The 24030-nt window shown below is 37.9% G+C and overlaps 1 protein-coding gene across 1 annotated transcript; it reads left to right on the top strand.

Annotated features, from left to right (window-relative positions):
- Positions 1 to 5265: 5265 nt before the first annotated feature.
- On the top strand, positions 5266 to 22960 carry LOC103721212. Its single transcript, XM_008811327.4, has 14 exons — positions 5266 to 5452; positions 10309 to 10382; positions 10526 to 10606; positions 13525 to 13600; positions 14732 to 14802; positions 15048 to 15149; positions 18191 to 18280; positions 18369 to 18443; positions 18756 to 18788; positions 18886 to 18966; positions 19413 to 19472; positions 19568 to 19657; positions 19741 to 19782; positions 22364 to 22960. The coding sequence occupies exons 1-14, from the start codon at positions 5416 to 5418 to the stop codon at positions 22556 to 22558; spliced, it is 1107 nt and encodes a 368-aa protein (XP_008809549.2). The 5' UTR covers positions 5266 to 5415; the 3' UTR covers positions 22559 to 22960.
- Positions 22961 to 24030: the final 1070 nt, after the last annotated feature.

The following is a 24030-nucleotide window of genomic DNA, read 5'->3' on the forward strand; positions in this document are numbered from 1 at the left end:
TCATTTGATTAATTAGATTAATTAATTAGGATTTAAGAAAATCCTAATCTAATCAGGACTTGTTTAAATCTCAGTCCTAAGACAATTAGGACTTTAGAAATCCTACTCCAGGTAGGACTCTAATTTAATTTGAAATCCTAATCCAATTAAGACTCCAAGAATCCTACTCCAAGTAGGACTCATGATCAAGTCCAATTAATTAAATCCAATTAATTAAATTAAATTGCAATTCGATTGCAATTATTTCTTCTTCTAACGACTAACTCTTAGCGGCTTATCCATTTATCAATTTAATTGATCATATGTGATTCTTAATCACAATTCAACCATCGGATCGATTAATACTTCTAATGTGTGTGACCTCATAGGTTCTATTCTGACTGGTAGTGAGATATATTGCGATCTCTATCACAATATCATTAAAAACTTCTTTCAATTGGTTGAAACAATTTCAACTCAACTCACCAGGGATTATCGACCATCAAGATAATCCCTATGAGTCTCACCATCCATCAGTGACACCTAGCAATATGTAGTGGCTACCCAGAGAATAGAATGATGAACCTTTTGGTGCAGTTATCGTATGATACAGTCCTTCTATCGTGAATCCCTACAGACCGGAGGTTATGGATAACTCGTTAAACCCCGTCGTCTGTCATATGTCTAGATTTATTCAACTTGAGTTCGAGGGTGGAAAACTCTTTCTTCACTTTATATTACTGCCCTGGCCAAGGTCTTAGAACTCAGTCTAATAAATCACATAGGATCACTCCTCTTCTATCAAGGTTGATAGATTCTATGTAAGTGCATACCCTACTCTTACAGTGAACCTACTGTAGCCCATAGAAAACTAAAAGCTATGCATCATGTAAGGAAGAGTGCAATGCATGCATGCTGAAAACGATAGAAATATAAAAAAAAGCTATAGCATATAACTATGGCAAGGAAATATTACCGAGGTAGTCTATCATGAGAAGTCCGTCGGAGCAACGCCCGGTGGACCCATATGACTAGAGACCATGTATATGTGTAGTCAAACTACAATAATCTTACTGTGAATAGCCGAAGCACCGCAGGTCAAAGGACCAGTCACACTACTGCAACATCAAGCAAGTTATTGACGAGTGGATAGACATCTAAGTAACTTCTTATTTTGGTCATGCTCAGTATCCTTGTTCTCTAACAAGTATCTGCACTATCACTTCAGTGTCCCTATACTGTGGACTCGAGTTTCGTCCATCCATAAGGAAAGCGATCTGTGCACTGATCGGATCGATCACCATCCTCGTGATGATCCATTGATCAGGAGCATTTAGAAATTAATCACCAATCATACATGGCTCAAATTCTCAACTCTTGAGAATATGTATCATCATCTTATTAATTCATTGGATGATTCATAGACACATAAACAATATGAATGAAAAAATACCCATTTATTATTCAATAATCATAGAATTAATAATGTGTCAGCTAGATTGGCTTCTAGGGCATACATCTAACAAGTTGTGCCTTCTACCAATTTATTTTGAGGTTTTTACATATACACCCTTCTAAATATACAAAATTATATAAATATCCACATAAGTTACTATTTGTATGTATATCTTTCCTTCTTCTTTTTTTGCGCATATATACATGTACCATTTAGCATCGTTAAAAAATTAAATGGTTTAAAATTAAAATGGTTGAATTATCTAGATATGCAAAAAAGTTATAAGGATATACACGTAAATAGAAACTTTACGAGAATATTCATATAATTTCTTATATATAGAAGATATACATTCCAAAAATTAATTTTAAAAAAATAAAACTTGGCAAAAATTTGTCAAATCTTTTATGATTCAATTAGATCGACAAGTCAAAAAAAGATCGAGTCATATTGTCATTTTTTTTTAAATCTTGACTCGGTCAAATTAAAATATTAGGCGATCATTTTGGTAATTCTATTAAGTGATCTTGACTCATAAAAATAACATGATTTATCCTATAAGAATTGATATTAATATGTTTTATTTTTTTATTTTTTTATTAATAAATTATCTTTACTGAAATCATTTTTATTAAATATTTTTAAGTGCATACCCTTCTAAATATGCGTAATTGCATGAATACCCTCGCAAAGTTGTTATTTGCATGTATATCCATATAAAGTTTTTTTTTTTGCATATCTATCCATAAGGATATTTTAGTTATTTTAATTTTAAATTATTTATATTTAATGGTATTAGATAGTATATATATATATGTAAAAGAAGGATATATTTGTTAAATAATTATTTGATGAGAATACACGTGTAAATAATAATTTTATAAAAATATTTATATAATTTTACATATTTTAGATATATTTTAGACGGTAAGCATGCCACCCAAAAAAAAAAAAAAACTCTTCTATTTTTTTGGCCTTACATCTAATTTTTGAGTGCTACATCCAAGCCGCTACTGACCGTTCGATATCTGGACAAGCGTCATAATCGGACGGCTGAGATTACTGCTCGACGAATTTTGGGGACCTTCCCGTATTTGGCCAGGGGCTGTTCCGTGATTTTCGTAGGACATTTGGGCGTTTATGGGAACCACCAAGTCTGGCTTGCTCGCGGCGGGGTGGTTCTATATACACCCCCCCTATTGCTCAGGACACCCCCCAAAAATTAAAAAAAAATTAAATACTCTCTACACCCCCCCATTTGCTAAGGACACCCCTAAAAAATTTAAAATTCCTAAATTACCCCCCACCCTCCCCACCCCCTCACCTAAATTGCTCTCTACACCCCCCAAACCCCCCCCACCCCGCTCTTCCCCTCCAAAACACCCGCCGGCTTCTCCCTTCCGCCCAAAAAACCTCGCCTCAAGCACCTCGCCGGCGGCCAAACCCCCTCCGTCTCCCTTTGAACTGTTCCGCCCAAAGCACCTCGCCAACGCCCAAAACCCCCCCGTTCCCCCTTCTCCCTCTCGTCGCCGGCATTCTCCCGATCTCCGACTACCTCGCCGGCTTCTCCCGGAACCACCTCCCCGGCCATCTCCCGAGCAACGAGCACCTCGCCGGCGCCTCCACGACCACCTCGAGGTAGCTCCCGCCCCCCCCCCCCCCCCCCCCCCCCCCGCCTCCCCAAATCGTTCGGCACTGGTTCTTTGAACCAGTGCCTTCGGTTCGGCCCCATGGGGCCGACCCGCTGCAATTGGGTCGGCCCCATGGGGCCGACCAAAATACATTGGTTCGGCCCCATGGGGCCGACCCAATGTATCTTGGTCCCCATGGGGCCGAATCCAAATTTTTTTTTTTTTTCTGTTGCTAGACTAAGGATTATTTTTATTCCCAAATTTTAGCCTAGATCACGTCCTTAGGGTGAATTGGATACCCAACATCAAGGACAAGTTTTTCATTACTAGATTAGATAGTAATTTGAGAAGTAGGGATAATTTAGAATCATTATCATATAGCATTAACATGGTGCATCCAAATATGATGATCTTGTTACCTTCATCGATGTCATTCTTGATCTTGGAATGATTATCTCATATCAAATGCTCTATCAAATAATAAAACCACAACATTAGTTAACGAACAAAAACTAAAAACAAAAACTAAGAACTGCGGCATAGTTTTAGGTAAAGTCTATTATTGAGTTATGTCTTGAGTTTACGAGTCGTATACTTTTGAATTATCATTTATGTATGCAATTGAAGTAACATTGAATTATTTATCACAAAACCCAATCATGTAGATTCCAAGAAGTAACTTGTTTCTTTTTTGGCTTGTTTTATCATTTATCATTTATGTATGCAATTGAATTATTTTCTTTGATATAGCCTAACATTGAATTTCTATATTTTCAGACATGGATCACGGCACGTACCGACCCGTATCGGCACATCTCGGCACGGCACATCCCGTATCGGCACATCTCGGCATTGTAGATAGTCTTGATAGTCGTAACATCCCGTATCGGCACATCTCGGCACGTACCGTTGACGTACATTGTAGATAGTCTTGATAGTCGTAACATTGAGGGCATCTCTTTCCTTCAATGTGGATAATATGTCCTTTGGACGAACCAAACTCTTTGACATATCCACTAACAATTCCGTCTCCTGCTCAGATAATCTCCCTGCATATGAGTGCCCCTCCAGATTCTCTGCAGCGGGATGATTGTGCACTCCACATACGACCAGTAATATCCAATCATCCGCAGTATCCAATTTCTTTCCTCTTAATGCAAAAGGGCATCCACACTTCTTTGTCCCACAGGCAGTCTTTATTCGCTTTTCTTTTTTGGTTCGGTACGTCCCACCCCTCTCACAACCTAACGTAATTCTGGGTTTCTTAGAAATGGTACCTGCATCGGATGATTTGATTACAACAACAAAACCATTTCGCCTCCCAGCTTCACGACACCAATTACACAAGTCCTCTCTACTCTTGAAGATCTATACATTAAACAATTTATGTAAGTACACAGTTGTAAAAATAGCTCGCTAAACTAATACAAAATTGCACAATACATTATAATACCTCGTAAGTTGTAAATTCGCTTGTGTAATCCAGTACAAATTCTGATCCAATTATACTCGATTCGGTTGTAGCATAGCCCTACATATAAAATAATTTATTACCAAGAATTAATGAATCAGAGGATCTGTTCGGCACAAAATTCAGCACGGCACGCGATTTGGCACCAGAAGCCTTCTGTTCGGCTGCACAGTGCCGAACAGAAGGCTTCTGTTCGGCTGCACAGAGCCGGACAGAACCCTTCTGTTCGGCTGCACAGTGCCGGACAGAAGCCTTCTGTTCGGCACTGTGCAGCCGAACAGAAGGCTTCTGTTCGGTTGAGGGTTGCCGAACAGAAGGCTTCTGTTCGGCACTGTTCAGCCGAACAGAAGCCTTTTGTTCGGCGATCCAGTGCCGAACGGAGCACGAACCGTGAAAAAAAAAAATTTCGAAACAAGGTGGAACACGTACCTTTGCGGCCGATTCTTCGTCCCAAATCACTAGTTGCTTGTCCATGCTTCGAATGGGGCTTAAATCTCCTTCAAAGATCGCCTAAACGATGTAAATGGATCGAGGGGTTTAAGGGGGGTTTGAGGGGTGTTTTTTTTTTCTTTTCAAAACGAAACGGAGGAGGAGGAAGGGAGGGTGTACTGAGAAAATTTCAAGGGCAATATGGTAATTACACTAAAGGTTAGTTTGGGTATTTTCTTTTTGGTTTTTGGGGGGTGTCCTTAGCAATAGGGGGGGTGTATATAGAACCCCCCTCGCGGCGTCGTAGGGGCCATTTTAACATGAGAGAAATGCAGAGACGGTAGAAAAACCCTAGTCCCGAGCTGTGCCCGCGACTTGATTCTTCGATTTGGGATCGAAGCAGGCGATGTTGGAGGGCTTATTTGTGGTTTTGTAGTTTCCGATCAGCCATGTCTCTTGGGAAGCTCGCCATCGTCATTGGAGCGGGTACTTCTCTCTCCCCCAACCTTCTTCTGAAGAATCTTTGGCTATTTTCAGTATTTTCTTCGAAGGTTTTAGTTCTAGTTTGACTATTTGGTTTCTTTGATTTTTTTTTTCAATAGTGGAAATTGATCTATCTATATTTTTGCGGACTGATTCTAAACCATGTTTTCTGGTGCAAGTTTACTCTGTGAGTTGGATGTTGAGTTCTTATTAACTTAGATTAATTCGGTGGTACTGGTTTGGCGTTTAAATGTTGTAAATTTCGAGTCCTGGTAAGGAAGTTAACTAAATTAGTGAAACCGAGTATTTTGGGCATCATATAGAGTGATATAGAGTAGAAATTGTGTCTCTTTTCTCTAAGAAACCTTTTACGGTACTCAGTGAGATAAGTATTGGGAGTTTACGTAGAGAATTTGATACGGCATGAAGGCCCCTTTTGTAATTGAAGTAATTTGATTGTCAGTTTTCACTTAAATCTTTGGGATGTTGTTCAGTTTCAAGTATGCCTTTTTGGTCTTGGGATTGAAGACTGGAACTTGGAAGTTTGGAATTTGAGGGAGTGTATGTCGATTGAGGGAGAGGAATTGAGAGGATTTTGAGGTATGGAGGGTTAATTTTTATCTGAAGGAGACTCATGAGACCAGATTTCTTCCAAATCTTCTTCTATCGACAGTTAAGGAAATCCTAGGAAAATATTCTGGGAAATTTAGAAGATTATTAAGATGAAAAAAAATCTTTAAGAGGACTTGCTATGTATTAAGTAGGTGCTTTTGACTTGAAACATTAGATTCAGAAGCCTATTACATTGGATTCTAAGTTTATCGTTAATATCTATCATAGAGATAGTGGGGATTTTCTGATGGTTGGTATTAACTAATCTGTATGCCTTTAGTAGTAGCAGGGCACTTGTGAATGTAAAAAATATGACTGTGATTAAATGGCAAACCGGGTTTTGTCTGCATTGTGGACTTGTGGGAAAATCATTAGACAGTGAAGTTGAGATTTCTTTGTCTTGGATGGAAAAGATGGGGTTTGACCACCGTTAGAGTTCTTGGAATATTGGTGATGAGCTGATTAATAACATTGATATTTGCGAATGACTCACCAGAAAGTTTGTATGAGTATGAGTTTGGAAGACTCCCAATAACCCTTCAGGCTTGTCATGGAAGTTTCAGTTTGCTGTTTCTTAAGCTTAGTTGATCAACTCCAAAGTCAATCTCACAAGATCAACTAGTACTCATTTGAAAGAACCATAAGGTGTCCTTGTGGACTTGTGTTTAGTGAGAAGGCTATGGAGAAAATTCTAAATATTGATTTTGTGCTAAGATGCTCTATCATTTCAACTATGAATTCAATTTTCAAATAACAATTTATATTCTTTTTAAAGTTTAAATTTGGATCAAGAATGTTATGGTTCATAGTATTTGAAGATATCGAATTATATGGTGATATATAATGGGAATTTGGATTTGCTGTCTTGCAAATCGATATTTTAAAGATTGGAAGACAAATTGTTGAATAGGGGATGAACACTAGTGTTTCAACTAAGGTCCGCCGTACCGACCGTACCGATGTACCGGTGGGTGCCGATACCGGTTCGGACTGGTACGGACTGGTACCGAATCAGTATCACTGTTTTGGCTTGTTTCACGCATCCAAAAGCTCCAAAAAAATTTAGAATCGGTATGGATCGGTACAGTTGGCCGGTACTGTCACGACCCCTGCCCCGTTCCGGCGGGCCGCCGCGACGGTCCTAGGGTGCGGGTAGGCATAAGGCCACTAGCCACCACGTAGAACCCTACTTACCTATCATAATCATCAATAAATTCTTGAAAATTTTGGCATGATGCATGCACAAAATGATCACCTTTCCTATATTGACCTGTCAGGATTATCTCAATACATACAACAACACTACCTGTCAGAGCAGCAATCACATAATCTGTCACATAATAAACCTGGACAATATATTTTGATTCCTTCCAATTTTACCCCTTATATCAATTTTAAAGGATTATTCTATCCCTTTTTTTTATATATAAAAAATTTAGGATTATTACAGGTACTGACCAGTTCGGGCCAGTACCAACCGGTATGGGCCGGTACGGGCCGGTACCAATTTTTAACACCGAACCAGACTGATCAGAGTCGATACAGGTTCGGTACGGGCTGAATCCTTGGTTTCAACATATTGAAGAAAATGGTGAGTGAAGAATAGTCAACTACGGACAAAGATTAGGAGAAACTTAAGTGGTTAAATTTGGTTTCATGATCATTTTTTATCACATTTTTCATGAGACACCAACTAGGAAAATGAATCGGTTCTAGAAGGCATTTAAACTATGTCCTGCTTAAGCCCTCATTCGGCATCGTTCTTCTGCTTAATCAATGTGACCTGGTCTTTCCAAGGAATTTGCTTCAAGTATTGGGTGCAGATTAAAACAAGTCAAGAAAGGAAGAAAAGTCAAAAAACTTGCAGAACTGGCTAACCAACTGAAAAGAGGAATTTGTTATGGAGCTTGTATTTCTGTGTGTTTAGAAACATCAACATGAACTTCATCTTTAGGGGAAACATTCAATTCATGGATTTTCTCATGAACATCAATATGTCCATGATTACACCATGTTGGATCAGCACCCACATAATGACAAGGTTTAAGGGCCCTAGGATTTTAATTGTATGCTTCATATGGCTGCTAAGGATGCTGTTCGTTCAGGATCTTCATATTCAGTGGGATAGCTTGACATGATTCACTATAACGAAATGCATTAGGTTGGTTTTATTATAAAAAAAAGAAACTAATGCAAGGATGGGATTTTATTGCCATGACAGATAGGATTTTATGCCATTTTCTTTAATGGCATATCTGGCAAAGTGTTAATGATGAAGTTTGGTTTTGTGGCATTTTGCTTGGAAAAATCTGCCACATTGCTAATTGTGGAGTGCACTTGATGAGGATGCATGTCTGATTTGTGTAAAATGAAATTCCATCTAGATGAAAATGTTGTTTGATCTAGTTTTCAATGCCTCAAAATGAGGGCCATGAGAGAGTCGCATCAATTATGTGGTGGAAAATCATAAAACATTGTATGACAATGTACATCAAAGAATAATAGTTATCGTAAATACTCTGCAAGAAAAGGGCTTATTATGTTATTAGTTTGATAAACCAGGAGAAACCTTTTATAACATGGATAAAGGTTGTCAGAGAAAAGAACTTGTGACACTTGATATGACATATAACGTAAGTTGGGTAAGGCTTGTGATGGAGATCCAACTTCATCCCATAATGTGTCACAGGCCTGAAATTCCATTAGATCTAATTTTAGCTATCGATTTTCTATATTCTCTGTTTGCTTTCTAGTTACTTTCAGTTTTTGTGGGTCTATTTGTAATCAAAGGCTGAGATTAAAAATATCTTCGATTTTATTTGATGTCTTAACAAGCTCAATTACTGTAGTGATTACCGTTCACAGTATTATTCACACTATACTAACTGTGAACAGTAACTGGCCCTTTATGAATGGCATTTTAGGGATTTTGAAAGTTTTGTTTGCGTTTTTTATTCTTTAAATAGGAAGCTGGCTTTGTATTCAGGTTTAATGCAGAATATAAATAAAAGAATGCTCCTTTGGTGTTTTTTCTTACGTGGGGTGTTTCCACAATGGATCTAGTGTGAGACCAGCCCCTAGGTGAGGTTCCTAGGTCCTGGAGTGAGTATGATATCATCGTCTATCCCTTTGTCCTTTTCACAATAGTTAGTGTTTTCTTTCAGTTATTTGGTCTTATTTTTTCTTTTTTTCATAATTATTTCTGAGTTTTGTTTTCTATTGATCCTATATTGCTTCCTCGATACCTAAACAACCAACCTGTTGCATATATCAGCCATCTACCAGTCCCTCTCAAATAGATCATAGTCCGCCACTTGGACCCGAAATCCCAAATCCTTAGGTTAGATTCTTTTTCCTTCACACAGCTTACCCTGCTAGTTAAATTGATAAGGAAGCCCAGATCTGATTTCTGGCGGACAGAGAGGCATTGTATCTATCCCTAAGCACATCCGAGCCCTCCTCATTTCCTCAATTGAGCCCTAAGTTCATATTAGTATTCATCTTAGCATTTAATATGAATTTTGCGTTGAAATTCCTATGTTCATTGTTGAAATTTATTGAAACTCAGGTCTAATCCGATTTTGCAGCAACCCTTTGTAGCTGTCCTATCCTAAATCCTTATCGATGCCCCCTTATTGACTGTCAGTTTATGCTTATGATTCTCTGTGCTACAATGCTTTACAAGATGGTGACCAAAGTCCTTTGATGTGTCAGCTATTCCTTTCTCATGCTGCTTAAGTCTTTGAAACTTTGAATTGTCACTTAATATGAGAACCTAAACTGTTACTTGTGGTTATAAGTGAAGAAAACTAAATACACAGATGTTTCAGATCTGATGCCTCATTGATGTAACCAAGGTTAAATTTACAACTTGTCTTCTGATTCCAGAGGATTTTCATAAGTTCTAAATTGAGTATGGATGAATGTATAAGGAAATTGAAAATTGCTAGTTTATGCTCTTACAAATAGATCTGATTAAAATATCTGGATCTGCCCTGAGTTGCAATATATTTAGGCCTTCATATTTCATCATGAAGTGAGTCAAGAATACTAATAATCTTTTACCACCTGGGGAGATTAGCTGAGAGATTGTTCTGCATTTTCCATCAAATTGATATATTTTTTTCATTGTCATTGTTGTTTAAACTATAAAAGAAAATGTCAAAGTATAATCTCAAAGGGAGAGAAGTTTTGGCGTTTGAAGTGTACAGCTGTCTAATATTGAGTTACTGGTAATTGTATTTCAGGTTTAGTTGGGACCGCTCTCTCAAAGGAAGGGCGCTTATCTGATGTAACGGACATATTTTCCGGTGCTCTGAAGGTATTTTGTCTACAATCGATTGATACTGTTTGACAGGGATAAGCAAAACCTGCGAATCTCTTCCATTACATTGCCTAAATCATGCTATAAAGTTCAAGTCAAACTATGCACTATTCTTATATATTGATTTATTTGTACTGCAGATCATCACAAAGCACCTTCATCAAGATAAAGATAACTCTCGGTCTACTGGAAAACCACAAACTGATTCTCTGTTAGCTCAGGTTTGGATATCAGCCTTTCTGTCTTCTGTTAATGCCTTTGCCAGCAGTTTGGGGCCTTATTAAATTTTGTCCTGCATGGTTATTTATTCTTTTGTCGTTATGGTATGTTTCATCAGAGCGGAAAGACAAGTTCCGATTCTTGGTCAATTATCTATTATTATTTGGGTTTTATGTTTATGTGGTGAAATGTAGTTAGGAAAATAACAACTTGTATGTCAAAAGTTACGAATACAGAGTCTTTTGCAAATTATGGAATGATGATGCATGATTTTCCTATGGTTTTTGTTATGTTTATCTGGAAGATACAAAGCTATCAAATCATCATCTCCTTGTTTAACATGGTAACATGCACACTGCTTTAAAATAACAAATTCAATCCTATGATTTGATTTTTATGAAAATAATGGACTTGATTTTTTTGAGAAAAAAATGCAAGGAATGACAATCTACACCTATCCTTCTTCCCTTTGCCTAACCCTATCATTTGGCAATTAATTGATTTAAAAAGCCTCATTAAACAATTTGATATCATATGTTGATCAAAGTACTCATTCATATTCTAAAATATGCTTCCTTCTCAAAGATTACGATTTTGGTACCCCGTTTGTCTTGGTAGTGTCGCATTGGACTGATAAGAGATTGGGTCCTTAGATGCTACTGGGGCATTAGTTCTCTTACCTACAGAGACATTCTGACGGTCCTATTTGGTACCAGTTGGTTGGGACGATTGTATTGCAATGCTCGAGACAATTGTGTCCTGACACTTGGGACGACCTAGTATCTCAGGATATAATCTTGTTTATAATTTTTTGTTCATACATGTTATTAATGGATATTTCGGTCTATTCCAGTACTATATTGAGACAGCCCCAAACCAAGATGGGCCTTGATACTAGGATTTAAACCCTTCCTGTAGCTAATCATTCACCTATCTAAATTGTTTAGAGGGACTAAATTTGAGTTGATGGTGTCATGAAATATGGGATGGTCTTAGCTTCGATATAATGAGTAGAAGAAACAAGATAATATACTTTGCAATAACCTACACTTACCTTCCTATAAATGCTTTAAAATGTGGTGCATAGGGTTGCATATGCACCTGCACATGCATATGCGATCTCTTGGCCATATTGCATATATGTGTTTATTATATATAGTCATGCCATATATGGATCAGAAGATGGTCCACTTTGCTTTTTGTGGCTGCATATGCAGCATGCTTATTATTGTAGTGCCTCATACTCTTGATCGCTTAGCATGTTGGAGCCACATATACAATCCACTCTCATTGAGACCTGTAGATGAAGTAGGTTGAAGTTGATGGTTAGGTTTGATGTGGGTTTCAAGGGGCTTGATACAGTTACAATAGTGTTAAAATATTGATTATGTTACAATTATTGCAGTTAGGTATTAGATACTAGGTATAGCTCAACGCTTGCTCAGATGGTATCACCCCTTGCCACTTTGGGCAAGAGGATGGGGGTTTGACTCTGTTGGAATCAGCCCTCAAGGAGTGGAGTGGGTATAGGGTGAGGGGGGGAGGGTTTAGCCTAGGGTTCGCCAAACGTCCTGAACTCGGCGGTTCGGGCTGTATCGAACTGAACTAGGCAGTTCAGGCGGAATTGTCGAAGAACTAGGATGGACTGGACAATTGGGACCAAAGTTTATCATATCATTCGGTACTGTACTGTACTAAGTATATTGTATCGGTACTGAATCCGTACGCAGTCTCGTTCCATACCAAAACTCGGTACGCCTTGCCGTCTTATACCATACCATGTACTGATACTGTAATAAGATGGTATCGATATGAGGTCCGGTACCAAGATGACGAACCTTGACTAGGACGGTTCGGTCCTTAAAAACCTCCGCCCCCAACTCCGATGTTCTCTCTCTATCTCTCCCCTCCCCCCTTCCATCATGATCAGAGTTTCGAAGCTCCACCGATACCTGAGGCCGAAAGCTCCACCAATACCTGATGTTGACACCATGATCGATTGACACCAATTCCGGCATCAATGCCCTCGATCGATGCAGACACTGACTCCGACATCCTCGATCACCATTGATGCCCGGTTTGCCTCTCTCTTTCTCCTTCCCTCGTGTTTCTTCCCTCTCTCCCCATCTCTCTTTCTCCCCTTCATCTTCTTTCCCCACCCCCAGTTCTCCTCCTAGGATCAGGCTTAGGATTTTGTCTCCCTCTCCCTCCCCCCTCCCTCTCCCTCTTTCTCTTCCTCCCATTCCCCCTCTCCATGCCCCCCTCTCCCCCCTCCCTCTCCCTCCCTCCCTCCCTCCCTCCCTCCCTCCCTCCTTCCTCCTCTCTCTTCCTCCCTCTCCTTCTCCTTCTCCCTCTCCCTACTTAGATCCACATAGGATTGGTGCAGTACATACAGGTATCGTACCGATACCAGACCTGTCGCCAACTGGTACAACCCTTGTTACCAATCCATCGAACCTTGGTTTAGCCCCTCCTAATCTCTAAAAGAAGAAGGTATTAGGTACCTAGTAATAAGCACTAGTTGTTAGTTGTTATTGTTATTAATATTGCTATCAGTAAGAAAATTACTTGCATTGTCCTTATTATTGTATTCAATATATTATTTTTTACTTTTAAATACTTAAAACAATAGTAATCATATATGCACCTGCATATGCAGCCCGTATACTGGATATGCACCATGTGGTCCCTTTAGTGCACGTATTTGCAGCCTTCTTTTAAAACAATGCTTCCCACTCTGTCAACTTTGTGATTAAGCAATTAATTTAATGTGGCAACCCCTCTAGACCATTTTGTGTCACATGTTGATCAAAATATCTGTTCATTCTGTGTAATATACTTCCTGTTGTTAATCTTTCAGTTATCTAAACATTTTAGAGGAAAACTTATTTTATGCTGACGTCATCTTGGACTTTTGCAGGTTAATAGTCTAAGACAGGAGCTGCAAGTTTTAGCCTCATCAAGATCAGTTACAATTGTAACTGGTACAAGTGCAGGTTAGAGATTGGGATAAACCCCTTCTCTTTCTCAGATGTTGCTTGTTAATATTTATTTATTCTGTATATTGTTTGCAAGATTTGGAGTTGATGTTAATATGTGTTTTGGGTATTAAGATATAAATGGACATGACAATTCTTTTGCATCTTACTGAATAGTTCAAGATTAGTAAAGAAAAAGCAATATTGTGCACTCCTGTTATTTGTTATATTAGTTGTTGCTGCAAGAGAACAACATTCCTAGTTGTTATATTTGCTCGTTATTTAAGTTACTTCTGACCTTTAGCAGAAGAATTTTGCATGTTCAATTGTCAATAAGTTTTCTAATTGGGGAACCTGCTGTTTTCTTGACTTTTCCTGAATATCCACACTATCACATAATTACTAGGAAATTGTTTTTTGATGCAAGATATCTTTGATTAGAAAAGAACAGGAAATTTGTTCTACTTTTGCATCATCTTTCTACTATTAGACCAGAAGTCTCAAACATTCATGTGTTAGTCTCCACATCTCTCCGCCCCTAAAACTAATTACAACTTTAATTACATATATCCTTTCATAATTCAATTCTTACTTTGATGAGAGATAAACAAGTCATGTCCATCTCTCAAAATTAGTGTGTATCAAATTTTTCAACAAATTTAAATCATGTCCTGGTGCCTGCATCTATTGGGGACTGGGTTGATAGGGTATCGAACACCCACATATCCTAGCCCTCAATTTTTGTTCCTTTTTGTTTTTTTTTTTTCATTTGTTTTGATGCTTTTAGTGTTGTTTTGCTTTTTTGAAAAAAAATGTTTGCTTAGGGTTAACTGAGGAGCCCATGATTTGGTTTATGGTGCTAGAACTGGCCCCAACACCAATTGGGTGCTGGGCTTTTTTTTTTTTTTTTTTTTCTCTAGTTTGCTTTTCATGATGCTTTAGTTTTAGCACTTGATTGACTGTCAGGACTTTTTTTCCAAGGCATGCATTTTTGTGTTGAAGCCGTTTAACCTTCATGTCTCAGGATGTTTCTTTCTGATGCAATGATGAAACTTTTCTTTCTTCCAAAATAATGAGCTATCTTAAACTTCCCTAGTGTATCTTAGATAATGGCGTCATAACATCTTTTCCTTCACATTTCATTTGCAGGTTCTGGTACTTATGGTGTAACAGCTGTAATTGTTATTGGAGTTGTCGGGTATGGGTATATATGGTGGAAGGTAATTAATACTCACCTCTTTCCATTACATGTGATGGCAAGCCTGTTGCTCTATGTCAGACAATATGAGACAACAGCAAGGTGCCTTGGGTTCTCATGAGCAAATGAAGCTAAATCAATAGGCTTATATTTTTGTCTACTGCTTAGATTTTACCTTGCCCATGTGAACATTCTCAAGCAGTTGCTCTTTTAGTTGGCTTCAGATCTATTGAGATCTAATCAGAGGCTACTTTTTGCATTTGACAGGGCTGGAAGTTTTCTGATATGATGTTTGTGACACGACGTGGTTTATCTGATGCTTGTACTGCAGTAGGCAAAAAACTCGAGCTAGTTTCATCATCTATTGCTGTAAGTTAACTACTTATTCCACTTAGTTTGTTGAACCTCAACAAAATTTTTTCAAGCATTGTTTTCTCTGTGTAAGTAGATCTATTTTTCTTTTTTTTAATGTAAGTATATCTAAATCTAACATAGAGCTTGGGAGCCTCGCTACCAACTTATAAGAGAAAGAATCAATTGTGATATGTCAAGATCAAAATTAAAAGAACATTGTTTTGTACTGCTTCATGACATGCCAATAAAACTGCATGCTATTATTCAGGATGAAGGGGACATTTTGCTGTGCTTTTTCCTGTTAAAATGTACACTGGATGTTTTTGCTGCTTGCTTATCTATGTAACTACTCATTCTGCCAGTTTCAACTAATTACTGCAAATTGTGTATCCTTTTGGGCTCGATGACAAGAGAATACATGGGCTTATTTTTCTGATTTTATCATTATACAAAAACAAACAATTATCAGATCACGAGTTGATGTTATTATGCACTCAAACCAACACACCTTTTAGGCCGAAACGTGGGCTTTATCACCCTTTTTATATTTTTTTAAAATATAAAAATACTAAAAATTGGTTAAAAATATTATAAAAAATTACTAAATATGAATAATTAAATATTTCCAATAATTTGCAATATGGTTATTATCCCGTTAAGTTCACATAATGACAACAATTGTTAATTAAGTCTACGAGTACATCAAACATAAATAAATAATACAAAAAATAAAAAATTGGGTCATGCCTGGCTCGAGCTAGGCTTCATTTACCAGGCTCGAGCTCGGCCCGTTCGTTAAGCAGGCCCATTTTCCAGGCCAGGCTCGGCGTACCTTGTTGGACCTAAACCTTTGGCCCGAGCTTGCCCAAAAGGCTTTATGCTTGAGCTGGCCGAGCAGGTCGCTGAGCTTATGAACAGGTCTAGTAAGTATCTAGGATCTGCCCAGCACATAGCCGATGTAAAACTAAACATGCCTGCACGGTCCTAACATACTTCTCATCTAGCTTGCTAGGATGAGGGTCCAACAATCCAATCACGATCAACGTGATTGGCTCGTGGTCAGCTATAAAAGGATCCATGCTATTGTGCCCCTAGTCAACATGAATTGTGGGTTGAGTCTGTTTTGATACCATTTGTAATGACCCAAAAACACACTCTTAAGTTTGTTGAAGTTAGTGTTGCTCTAACATAGTTTTTCTTGAAAATTTTCTACAAGCAAGCTCTTTTTCATAATAAAGGATTCGCATTCTATACTTGTTAGATTCCAATAATAGATCTTCTATTCTCATAGTCTTTAAGTTTCACTCTAAGCATATTATTTCGTGAAATTTGCCCCTTTATTTGACAAGAAGATACTGTAAAATTAACTTATTGTGCTTGGAGCGTTTAGTTGTGCAACTTCTAATGCTCATCTTGAGGTTCCAGGTGTAAGACTAGTAATTGATTGAAAACATTTCGCAAGCCCCTCTTTTATATGCTTCAGTACATGAAGATCATCTACTCTCCAAACTCACTGGCAATTAATTTTCTCAAGCTTCCCTTAACTATGATGATATTCTATAGTCTATCATTTATAATGCTAAATATTAAAATCTCTTGATAATGGTCCAAAATTTCTTTCTATAATGATCCATTGAGTTTGAATGTAATTTGAAATGAGTGCATGTTCAGACTTGATGTTTTTCAAACTACGAAATAATAGAAACTCTCGTGTTATGATCCATTGGGTTTTCTTATTGTGGGTTAAAAGCTTGGTTCATCTTTGCCCATGCTTTGACAAGACCCTTGAAGACCTATTTGTCTCATTAGTTGATGCCACTGGATTTATGTAATTTCCTTGTATTTAACAATGACATATTAAACTTTTTGTCCTTCCATCAATTGGTGCCAATTGAAAGAAATTATGAAGAATAGCGATCCAATTTGGAGAGCACTCTGATTCCATCTTATGGAAAAAAAGAAAATAATCACATCCAAGTTTATTTCGTTCCGCTATGATTAATCAGTTGATGTTGCTTTGTTTGAATTCCCATAGACAAGGTTGGCCAAGACCTAGGTTTCCAAAGCTGCTTGAGTTTTGGATGCTTCAACTCCTGTAGTCAAAACAACTAAAATTGTGTTGTGTTTTCTATCACAAGCATAAAAATTTTATTTTGTTCTCTAGCACATGCGTCAAACAGTGGTAACTCTTTCAACCATAGGAGTTGATGGTTGAGGTGAGGCAGACTGGAGTTTGAATACGTGAAAACTGATCAATTAACAGTCCATATGCTCCATCATGATGATCGTCTTTGTGAGAATTTCTGTCACGACATGCGGCTTCTAGTACTCGCCCATTTTGTTTGAGTGCTAACACTTATCAAGACTAGCTAGATATCGTTAACATACATTTGTCATCATTCCTTTTTTAAGACGTGATAATAATTGGTTTGAAATCAGCTTAGTGCAAACCAGAAGGAGCCTGTAAGACATGATGAGCTCTAAACTTTATTGATAATGAATGGGAGATAGTGAACCCAAAAAAAAAAGGGGAAGAAGAGGAGGTATAAAAGAGAAGGGCTGCAGAATCTACCAGAAAAGAAAATAGTTTATTTGATATAACTCATAAGTTCCTCGAAGTCCATCCTACCACAACTCTATTTCAAAAAACAAGAAAAAAGCTTTAAAATGTTATCTGTTTCTAGTAGGATCTAGAACCAGCATAAATTGAACTTTAACTTCTTGGTCATGCTTTGAGTTACCAAAAGATTCATAATCAAATCAAAGCTTTCATAAATAGATATTAACATGGCCTATTAAGTCAAAGAAGCCAATCTAGAGACTTGTAGGGCTCTCCATAATTACCCCAAAAATGGTGAACAGATATTAAAGAAAATGCCAGTCAGAATTGGACTACAAGGTATTATTTCTAAAATCTGTTCAAATTATTTTTGAAGTAATAGATTCATAAGTTTTTCAAATTAGAATATGATATCTATTGCCTTCTTAGATGGTTTGTTGTACCCCTGTATTTGTTTCTCTTATACATTTACTATCAAAGTTCTAATGATTTGCAGGATGCCCGGCGACATTTATCTTCAAGGATTGATCGTGTAGATATTAACCTAGATGAGTGTAGGGATCTTACTAATGCCACCAGAGGCGAGGTGGGATAGCTACTTTTCTAAACTCTTCTTTTCAATGTTAATGCTTTATATTATTTGCACAGTAAGACTTCTGTGAATTCACTTATAGGTTTCAAGACTAAACGGAGATCTAAGTGGGATCCATCAGGATGTTGAATCTGTTCATCACTTCATCCAGACTCTGGTGATATGTTTGAATTACTAAGTTATTTGCACATTATATTCCTGAATTCTGAACCTCCCTCCCCCCTCCAAAGAAATAGAGAAGAAAAAAGAGAAAAAGAACAAAACACACGAATCTCTCTTGAATTAAAAGTAATGCATAGTATTTCCATCAAAAAAATAAAAGTAATACAAGCAAAGTTATTTTCTTATTTTATTTGTTATTCCATTGATGAAAGCTGGACAATTACCATCCTTTTCTTACAAAGAAGAAAATAGGAGAAGAAAAACTCTGCAAAGATGGCTGCTGATTCTAATATTTGTTGTGCCTCAGGGGACCAAGATTAGTCGAATAGAAGAAAGTCAGGTATATTATAAAAAATTCATACTGAAGTCCAATTTTATCTTTTTGTTATTTTATTTTCTTTGTAGTCATAGTTAATGTTTGCAAAAATCTGTATTAGGACATTACAACACGGGGACTGTATAGCCTGTGCATGTTCGTTGATAGCTTGGAGAATAGGAGGGATGCAGAACCTACTCAGGCAAGTGAAGGCTTTTCAGCCATACCATGTTTTGTTCATGTATATATTGGATTATACTATATGGACTGTAATATATGATAATTGGCATCTACTAAGTTTAGCAGAATTAACATTTATTTTGATTGCTAGCTGTTTGTTTCCTTTTAACTAGATTTATTTTGTACATAACTGCTCAAAATTTTTAACTAAACTTAGTAATATCTTCTAAATCTACATCGTGGCAGGTAACGAGAATAATAAATGGAAAAAGCAAAATATTGACAGAGCATGTTATTTTATTGGGAAATTTGTTTTAATGTACTTATTTTGACTACTATTTTGCAATTAGTATTTAACCAAGTTTTGTCATCATCAGTCCCTCTTAAACAGACAGCGTTCTTCCACTGTTCTTATTTGAAGCATCAAATCCTATAGTCAATAAGTCTAAATCAACCTTCTATATTCAGGTCTTGCCATCCAGTTCTAGGCATGCTATTGAACCTCCGCAAACTACCCCTGTCACAAGGGTAGGTATCAAGCTTTTGTAGCTCTTTTCAGTATCTGACATTTTATATCCATTATTTCCCCAAACTTGTTGGTCGGTTTTCATTTCATGCTACAGAATATCTCCCTCCCACCTGCGACACTAGATTCTCCATCAGCATTAGCATCAGCATCACCATCACCATCAGCTGCTGTTGAGACTCCCAAGGTTCAGACTTCGCATATTGAGGAAGCTATTTTGATCTTTTATAAGTGCTTTCTTTGCCACCTAATCAACTTTATATCTTGCAGGTTCTGCGATCATCAACAGCTGTTTCAGCTTCAGGCCTAAAGGTTAGAAAGCCTCTTTTCCACGCTCTTTATTTCTCTTTAAACATATTCAGTGACAGCTCAAAAAATTTAAGGCTGCATTTAGGATTTTAATTGATCAAATCTTAATTCTTTTAAATTAGAACCTGTGATTATATAATTCATAAAAAAACAATCTATTTAAATCTAATCTACGCAGTTTTTCTTCCAACTGTAAATCATAATGCAGTTGATTCGGATTTTATTGTGATCTGGCCAAGAAGGATTTTTTCCCTGCATACTGGGTTTCTCTTGCTGAAGGGCTGCATAATGTTTATATGATATCCATTTTCCCATTTTAGTTGCTATCCTAGGAAAAAGACACCTATTACATGATATGGCAATGACAGGCCTGAGAAGAAGGCCGACAAAACTTCTGACCGGGTACTGTGATTGGATGACTATCCCATGGAGGTTCATCCTAAAACCTCCATCCCCAGCATACTTGTCTGGAACATAGATCAAGAGAGTTAAAGCTCATGTTTGTTTAGTAAGTTAAATGTTTTAGGTCTCATCTGAAACTCAGAAGATCTTGATTCCTGTCAAGAATTTTGAAAGCATAGATTTCAGTTGGAACTAATCAAACATAAAAAAATCGTATCTTGTGAGGTCCTAAATCATATCATTAAGCTAAATTCTAAGGTACTTTTCATCTTCTCATCTCAGGCTCAGCTAGTTATGCCACCTATAGTGGTTATATGAAATCATTTTTAAAGCAATTATGTGCAACATGTTGCAGAGGAATATTAATATACAAAGTTGTTATTGATAAGGTTTGTGAGGTACGCACAAAGAATGTATAGTTGTGGACCTAATTTGTATAAACTTTTTCTTTAGTTTCAACCATGGTTTGTTGTGCCGGTACCGTGCACCGTACTGGTTGCCTGGCAGCATAAGTCGGTGCAGGCCTGCACCGTGCCGGGCCTGTACCGACGCAGTAGAGGAGGCGGGGGAGAGGGCGAACGAGAGAGGAAAAGAGAGAGAAAGAAGGGGGAGAGGGAGGGGAGAGGAGGCCGGCGGGGGGTGGCGGAGGCTGGTGGAGGGCCATCGGAGGCCGGCGCCCGGGCAGGAGACGGAGGCCGTAGCCAGGTCTCCTATTTCGTTTAAAACAAAGATCTGGCCGCTAAAAAAATTTGCGATTTTTAAGTGAAGTTGGCAAGCGATTTGCTGACTTGAAAATCATGAAATTTTTTAGTGGCCGGACCCCTACTTCAAACGAAATAGGGGACCCAGCCGCGGCCTTCTGCCCGGCACCGGTCTCCGACGGTCCTCCGCCGGCCTCCCTCCCTCTCCCTCTTCCTCTCCCTCTCTCTCTTGCTCGTTCTCTTTTTCTCTCTTTCCTTCTTCTCCCCCTCTGGTGATGGCGTCTCGGTTTCATTGCCCAAACCGTCCCGGTCCACTGCCGGTATGACTCGGGACGGCCGGAACCGGGTGGTTTGAGACGGTTTTGCCGACCTTGGTTTCAAAAGTGAACTTTCAATTGATGTTCAACTTCCGTTGATTGATTTATGTAATATCCTTCACAAGGATTGGAGATGTGGCATGGAGCCTCCTGTTCAGCTTTGGCGGGTAAATTTTTAGGGCTTGGTTCAAGCTAATTCACTTGGACCAAAGCTTCCTGAAGTGCCAAAATTGAAACTTGATTGGCCTGTCCGATAACCAAAATTGAAATGCGTGTTAAGTAGAGAGGATGCAGATGGAGGGAGAAGTTGGAGGGACTGGTAGGGCTTTTGATTCTGTAATTCCAATATATTCATGATAGTAAAATTCATCATTTAAATGGATTATCGTTTCGCTTGGGGATGTAAATGGAATTTCTAATTTAACTCAAAAACTGTTACCATCAAATAGTAGCCATTTATCCCATTCATTTTGGGATATCTGTTAGATAGCAGGTTCAAGAATTCATGCGCCAGGATCTTAATAGAAGGTGGGGGGAATGGACAGGCCACCAATTCTGTAAATTCAAGATATTGAATTCCATCATTTAAATGGATTATCATTTCATTTGCGCATGTAAATGGAATATTTGAATCTGATTTATCTCAAAAACTATACTATCAAGTATTGGCCATCTATTGCATCTATATAGGGATATCTTTTAAATATTAGATTCATTATAATAATCATTATATTAATAGTGTTGTGTATATGCATAAAATATCATAAATGCTACAGTCATTGTTAACCATTATTTCCTGTTGGAATGACTATTAATGATTATTATGACATGATAATTAAAAAAACTAAAACAAAACCTTCTGAGTTTTTTAAATATCCAAATACTGGTCCTTTAGGACATTATAATGGATGATAGTGCCATGGCCCTTATATATGTATATGGCGCTGTTAAAGTAATGCTGTATACTCATTGCTCAAATGCGGAAAACAGCTCCCCTTCCAATTTAGTTGTTTTGTCTGATTTCTGTCTCATCAAGAGATCAAACTGCTGTTAAAAAAGGCAGGCCACATCAGTCTAATCCTATGTTTTGAAGTTGATCCAGCAGCCTTCTTCATTTTAGACATTGCTCATGACATGGACTCTCTCTTTTTTTTCCTCCTTCAGGAGTTGCAGGGGTTCTCAAGTACAGTTAGAATAGGAATACCGAAATCAAATTCGATAAAGATGGGTATTTCTGAGGCTTCCAGTGGAACTCCATCTGTGGGGGAACCAAGCAGTAGTGCATCAAGTTCCAGCAGGTCTGGATGGAAGCTGCCCTCCTTCAGTGTTCTTACAAGAACCCGCAGCTCTGCTAGTTAATCTCTTCATTTCGTTTTGGCCTTCTATATGATTCCCAACCACCTTCAGGGTTGCAACATTGAGCCATCAATTTTCTGCTATTCAAAGCCACATAAGCTTTCAAAAGGGGACGAGCATTGAAATTTTGCAGGCACATAGATTTTTTTTTCAACAAAGTCGATAATCCTATATAATCTCTTATTATACTTGAAGTGAATTATAAAGTAGGAAAAAGAAACATGCTGTTTGGACGGTTTGTGAGCAGCTTCGTTCCTATTGAAAGATGACATTAGACATAATTATATATGTAAAAACTTTTTTCTTTCAGCATTTTTTTTCTATGATAGCCATTAGATTTGATGTGTTCCCAAAAGGACATGTTTTATTTAATAGATCTCTGTGCAATAGGTGCTTGAGTTGCAATGTCTTTTCGATCTTTAAGGTTCGTGACATATATTACAGCTTTGAAGAATTATGGGAAGATTGTATTGAAGATAACTTTGATATATGCCCCTCATTTTATCTTAGAAGGCTGCTTTCATTGTGCCTCGTACCGTTGAAGGCTCTCCGTGATAGTCTCCATGCCCTGAGGGGGCGACTTGCAGTGGACCTGATAGAATGGTGTATTGATGTGCTCCATAACTTATAGCCAGAAAAAAATGGTTTAGTTTGACATTTCAGAAAATCTGAAAGTTAAATGCGTATATTTCTAGCCCTCCTTGTAGAATGATGATTTTCCATCGCTCTTGGAACCTCTTCAATCTTTGAAAGTTCCAAAAAATGATAGAGAGGAGCTTCAAACTGGCGCCCAAGGAAGAGTTCTAAGAGCGATGGTCGAACTTTCAAAGGATCCCTCTCTATGGAAAGGATCCCCTGAGATCTGAGAATACTCCGGGATCACATTGTTTGCCATGGAAAGGATCCCTTTGTCAAAGCAAATCAGTAAAATCCGACCAGGACCCAAAGATCAAGACCATCTAAATACGTCAAACAAAGACTCAATAACTATTTGAGTTTTTCCAAGCAGTCTGTAAGTTAAAGTTTATCTGGTGCCTATGAGGATCCATGCATGCGTATGTTTAGTCCTATATTGGTTATTCACTGGATAAATCTTGACTATTTAATCTTATGATCAAAAAATCTAAATAATACTTTGCAATTAGTCATTTTGAATGAGGTTTTGGATTGTTGCAAAATGATATCAGAGCGTATATGAGGATCCGTGGGGGCGTGTGGATTTATACAGGATCAAGAAACTCAAATAATACCTTTCGGTTAGTCATTTTGGGTAGGTTCCGATTGTTACAATACCATCATCCGAAGCCTTCCAACGGCAGACTCGAAAGAAAAATTATTCTAGAACCGTGTTGTTCTTATTTGAATTCTTTAAGACCCTACATTTGAGTTTCGGTCAAGGTCCAGAGAACCTTTGTGGTTTTCCTTTGGTGCAAGGGCTCTCTAGAAGTTATAAACAACCCTTACATGTAGCTCTT

Source organism: Phoenix dactylifera, chromosome 14 (genome assembly GCF_009389715.1).
Source record: "Phoenix dactylifera cultivar Barhee BC4 chromosome 14, palm_55x_up_171113_PBpolish2nd_filt_p, whole genome shotgun sequence".
Classification (NCBI taxonomy): Eukaryota; Viridiplantae; Streptophyta; class Magnoliopsida; order Arecales; family Arecaceae; genus Phoenix; species Phoenix dactylifera.